This window comes from Antrostomus carolinensis, unplaced genomic scaffold (assembly GCF_000700745.2).
Source record: "Antrostomus carolinensis isolate BGI_N321 unplaced genomic scaffold, ASM70074v2 scaffold19671, whole genome shotgun sequence".
NCBI lineage: Eukaryota > Metazoa > Chordata > Aves > Caprimulgiformes > Caprimulgidae > Antrostomus > Antrostomus carolinensis.
This window is the reverse complement of record NW_010295049.1, coordinates 1-5,570: the sequence shown is the minus strand read 5'-3', so window position 1 is coordinate 5,570 and position 5,570 is coordinate 1. Positions and strand designations below refer to the sequence as shown.

The window sequence follows — 5,570 nt, the reverse complement described above, 5'->3', positions numbered from 1 at the left end:
AGGAATACATTTCATGTAAAGTTTTTTGCAGCATAGATGTCCATAAAATGTCTTTGTCAGAGCAGTGAAAGTTTGCTATCTCTTAATATTTATTGTGAAACTAGGTCATGTGGAAAATTCCCACTGGATTTTGTTAGAATTGATAAATAAAATTACTTCTGATGCTTGATTCTGAACAGTATTATTGTTAATACTCTCAGGTTGTGTTGAAACAGATGTGAGCTGCCGCTCTGGGTGAGCAGTGAAATTGAAATGTTTACTGTTGTCATCTGTCATCTATAGATTTCTACTCATATAATCATTTATCCAGATGGGCTTGATTTTTTTTCTTTTTTCTCTTTTTTCTTTAAAAAAAAAAAATCACTGATAGTGGTCAAGTCATGAGTAGCAGACAAGAAATGCTTTTATGTTTTGTATTTTAATTTGCCTTTGTTTTTCTGTCCTATGAAAGGGATTGTTTTGACTAAATAGCAGGTGTTAATGCACATTGAACTTATTTCTACTGTAAATGTGACACTATTTTTATGCTCCTTTTGGAAGAGAAATGCTATATCAGTGCTTAAAAAAATAAAAATAAATCTCACATACCCGTTAAGTTTGAAATCACCTGCTCTTATCTCCTCTGTTTGCTAAATCAGATGTTTGCTTGGACCCTTCCTTGAATAGATCTAACGCTCATGGCCAGCAGAGGAAAAATGGCCTCCCCAGGTTACTTTCCTGCTGTTTCAGGTGAGTTAAATTTGTTCATGGAAGGATCCAGCACACCCCAGAGTCAACAAAAGATGAGTTACAGGAGATCCCAGTTGAGAGTGTCTGTAATGAAAAGGACTCATTTGGACCTTCCCCCTTCAGCAGTGATGAACTGTAAGAAATCTGTCCTGTACTGTTTTTTCTGTTTCTTTTTATTTTTGTGATTTTTCTGATGCTTGTCTTGGTCTGTCTGAGATAATTTAGCTCATCAGGTTAAATACTAACAGTGGCGGTTCAGTGAGTGGAATCATCTTGTGGAAGTCAGCTGAGCACTGTACCCACCCCATGGAAGTGAGAGACGGGAGCTGTGTGTTCAGATTGCCTTTTTTGCATCAACAGACTGCTAAATAAATCTGGAAAATTATTTTTTAAATCAGATAGATATACCTGCAGAAGGGGGTGAGGGGGAACACATCCTGCTCCTGTCTTTTGTGTACTTGTTTAGGGTTCCAACTATAAATCAGGCCCGCCTAACTCAGAAGGGATTTATCAGACAGTATGTGTCAGACTTGATTATTCCATTAAAATTTCGTTATCTTCTCATTTATTTGGGAAGAAGCTGATACATGAGTCTTTTAGCACCTCTGAATGCTATTGCAGTGGCTGGGTTAAGTGTGGTTTACTCAGGTGTGCTGTTGCCTCACCGAAAGGGAAACAAAGCTAAGGTTCAGCATGTGTGATTTGAGATGCATGATATGTTTAATATTCTCATCCTAGTGCACCTCTATTCATTAGTCTCCAGTAAAAAAAATCTTGTGCTCTGAACTTGCTTAGTCTTCAGTGGGGAAGCAGAATGCAAGCCAGGAAATTGCAGCCCATGTTTAGCAGTTGCACAGCCATGAGCCATGAATCTGACTCTTAGATCTCCCATCAGTCACAGCAAGAATATTTGCTATGGATATATAGGTATCTACAAACATAAAGGGCTGTTCCCAAGATAATTACAGTACAGCTTTGTGTTATATTTAAATGCCCTCTAACTGTAAACTGCCAGGGAAAGGCTTGATGCCCCTCTCTGCACCACTTCCTTTGCATCAGCTACAGCAATAGTGCAGTTCAGGGACCACTTCTGCATTCCCCTACCACAGACAGCGTGGATGAGTGCCCGCAGGAACGCTAGCACACGTGCTCACTTTGGATTCAGTGATTATAGTAACTTTTTTTCTGGTGTAGATTGTGTCTTTTTTTAGTATCAAGCTGTAAAACTTCTCTTGTGGTGCAGCTCAAGATTTTGAGATAGACAGGTTGCCAAACTGGAGGACTTTGTTTGCTGCCTTACCCTGGTTTCATCCAGTACAGAAGTCCTTACCTGCTGCTTTGTAGTGTTATACAATGTGTCTTCTACAGATCCTGTCAACTAGCTGAACCCTTGGAGTTTGCTCCGCTTTCCTTTTCCTGAACACAGAAAATAGAATCATAGTGGTTGGAAAAGACCTTTAAGGTCATTGAGTCCAACCATTAACCCATCACTACCAGTCCCATCTCTAACCCATGTCCCTAAGCACCTCCTCTACCCATTTTGTAAATGCCGCCAGGGACGGTGACTCCACCACATCCCAGGGCAGCCTTTTCCAATGTTTGACTACCCTTTCTGTGAAGAATTTTTTCCTAATATCCAATCTAAACCTCCCCTGGTGCAACTTGTAGCCATTTCCTCTTGTTCTGTCACCCATTACACAGGACAAGAGACCAACACCCACCTCTCTACAACCTCCCTTCAAGTAGTTGTAGAGAGCGATAAGGTCTCCCCTCAATCATAGTAATATAAAGTGGAAAGAGCTAAGAATTCCAGAGTTGTGGAGAAGATATATGAGATTCCAAAATTAATACCTTTGCTTTTTCCCTTTACATGCTTAGGCTTAGTTCACTCTTATTTGTTAAAGTGCTTGGATCTGCTGTCTTAAAGCTGGTGAATCCTTCTTCTACCAGGAAGACCATGTATCCCTTTTAGTTTTAGTCAAAGTGAAACAGAATTGGAAACAGTGACAAATGTAGAAGTTGTGTGGACTGGTGTGGTCATTTACTGCTTCTAGCATGAATTTTCTTAATCTTTGCCCTTTTGATCAAGGTGAATTAGTTGTAGTGTGGGGTTTGGGGTTTTGGGGGGTTTTTTAAGAGTAGCTAAAAAGGTAATTACGCAGCAAATAAGTACAACTTTCCCCTTCCTTGGTGGGTGACCTAGCTTATGTTCTTGTTCTTAACTTGTCCTGTTGCGTTTTTTCTACTTGTATGGGAACCACAGAGCTCGCCCTCCTAACACAGCAATGACCACAAAAATAGTGGGGCAGGAGAGGAGATAATTTAAGGCACAGGTTCCTCAAGATTTTGAGGAGAGATGTTGCTTCTCTCCGCTTATGGCACTCAGACTATCTCCCAGTCTCCTTTTTCACAGATTTTGTGCAGGCTTTTTTGTTAAGCTTTCATTTGTAGGTCAGCTTTCCTGCAAAGCTTGTGTGACATGAGGAGCCAACTTGGACCTTATTCAGAGGTCTAAATGCATCCTATGACGTATTTTAATTCTTTTTTTGGCTTTGCTTGATCCTTCCAACTGAAATCGTGGGAATAAATCTAAAAGACGTTAATTTTTGCATTTTGGCAGATCTGTTATCCTAAAAGAAACGTTTGGGTTTGTAAATACTAGTTCTGCTGTATTTGACGTAGCCACACTTTTTATAGTTGTTTTTAACTTTTTTGTTTGTTTTCAGATGGTGAACTAAATGTTCTGGATGACATTTTGACCGATGCTCCTGACCAAGATGATGAGTTGTATAACCCTGACAGTGAGCAAGATAAAAGCGAGAAAAAGGGTAGGTGACTGGTAGTGGACGTCCTGCAGGAACATAAATGGTAAAAACAGCCTTTCTTAGTAGGGTTAAAGTCTTTGAAGTAGTGGCTCTTAATAACCACATTCAAGGAGTGAAAGAGTTCCAGAAGACTTTATTTCATGGGCATCTGCTTTTTCACCTGGCCTTCCAGGCAAACAGTTAACTAAGTTTCCTTTTGTCTCAAAAGCAGTTGCTGAGTCTGGCTCATTGTGAATTCTTTTGCTGTTAGAAAATGACTGTCCCTTTTTTGGTTTAATGAAGTGAAGTGGAAATGGAGGAAGGGGCTCTCCAAGTCTGTTTCCAGCTCAGTTCTTGGTTTGGCTTTAGGCCAATCCCATAAGCATTTAATTTAGCATTCCATATATAAAGTTTAGAAGACACCTACCGAAGCCTAAAGGATTGCTCTTTTAAAGCAAAGTGTGTTTTAGAACATGAGCTGTTCCTAACAAGCAGTTTTGAGTGTTGTTGCAAAGCCTACAACTGGAAGATGCTACCTGTGACTGCAACAGGGGAATTACCCACAGTAGAAAAGTAGGAGCCTCTGCACAGTTTTTGGTTTGATTTACAGAATAACATTGAACTTGATTTCTCTTTCTGTTTAAGGATCAAAAAGGAAAACTGACAGGATGGAAAGCGCTGAAAGCAAGAGACAAAAACCTTCTGTGCATTCATCAAGGCAGATGATGCCAAAGCCTCCTAGTTCATCAGTTAGCAATAACAAGAGAATAGTGAGTACGAAAGGAAAACCAGTATCAGAGTACAAGAACGAGGAGTACCAGAGGTCTGACAGAAACAAGCGCCCAGATGCTGATCGAAAGATGCGCATGTCGAGCAGCTCCAGGGAACCTTACAAAGGACAACCAGAAAAAACTTGCATGAGGAAGAGGGATATTGACAGAAGGGCGAAGTCTTCTACACCAGATGGTTCAGAGGTATTAAATATTCTTGCTGCCTTATAAATAAAGCAATTATATGAGACTTTTATAAGGCACATTCTCTTAGGACTTGTGCGTGCATCCTGACAATGTTATATGACTGCTGATTACTTTTTCTTTAAACATCAGAGAATCAGGCATGATGTGGATAGAAGACCAAGCAGATCCAGCCATTCTTCTAAAGAAGAGGTGAACTCTGAGGAATATTGTTCAGATCATGAGACTGGCAGTAGTGGTTCCTCTGAACAAGGCAATACAGAGAATGAGGAGGAGGGAATGGAAGAGGAGGAAGATGATGAAGGGGAGGAGGACGAAGAAGTGGAGGAAGATGGGGAGGAGGATGAAGAAGAGTATGAACAGGATGAGAGAGATCAGAAGGAAGGAAATGACTATGACACACGAAGTGAAGCCAGCGATTCTGAGTCTGAATCCGCCTCTTTCACAGATGGGTCAGTCAGATCTGGGTCTGGTTCAGATGCATCAGGTAGGTAACATCTGGCATGGTAATCTGAAACACCTTGCTGTTGAAAGTTTGGCTGCTTTTAAAATTAACCACTTCCTGCCTGTGTCAAAAGTAAGCCTTAGTAGCACAAGTTAGTAAGATGTTAATTATGAAATACCATAGGCAAGGAGAAAATGTTCTGGGAAGTGGTATTTCCTTGTACCAAAACTTGTGAATATCAGGAATACCGTGCTGAGGATTCATAGTGTTCTTGATTGCTCTGGCCTTGCTGGTCAGTGCTTTGAAATGGTCACTTGGTCTGTTCAACCAAGTAACAAGCGATAGGACAAGAGGAAATCATAGAACGGTATCGGTTGGAAGGGACCTTAAAAGATCATCTGGTTCCAACCCCCCTGCCATCAGCAGGGACACCTTCCACTAGACCACGAAGTTGCGCCAAGGGAAGTTTAGATTGGATATGAGGAAGAATTTCTTTCCTGAAAGGGTTCTCAGGCACTGGAATGGGTTGCCCAGGCCAGAGTGGAGTCCCCATCCCTCCCTGGAGGTATTTAAGAATTGTCTAGACGTAGTGCTTGGGGACATGGTTTAGTCAGGGAC

At 41.0% G+C, this 5,570-nt stretch overlaps 1 protein-coding gene across 1 annotated transcript; it reads left to right on the top strand.

Moving 5' to 3' along the window:
- Positions 1 to 729: 729 nt before the first annotated feature.
- LOC104532611 (YTH domain-containing protein 1-like) lies at positions 730 to 4,994 on the top strand (the record flags this gene model as incomplete). Its single annotated transcript, XM_010177858.2, has 4 exons — positions 730 to 864; positions 3,456 to 3,557; positions 4,179 to 4,507; positions 4,640 to 4,994. Coding segments are annotated over 4 exons (921 nt in total), but the record flags the coding sequence as incomplete, so codon positions are not given.
- Positions 4,995 to 5,570: the final 576 nt, after the last annotated feature.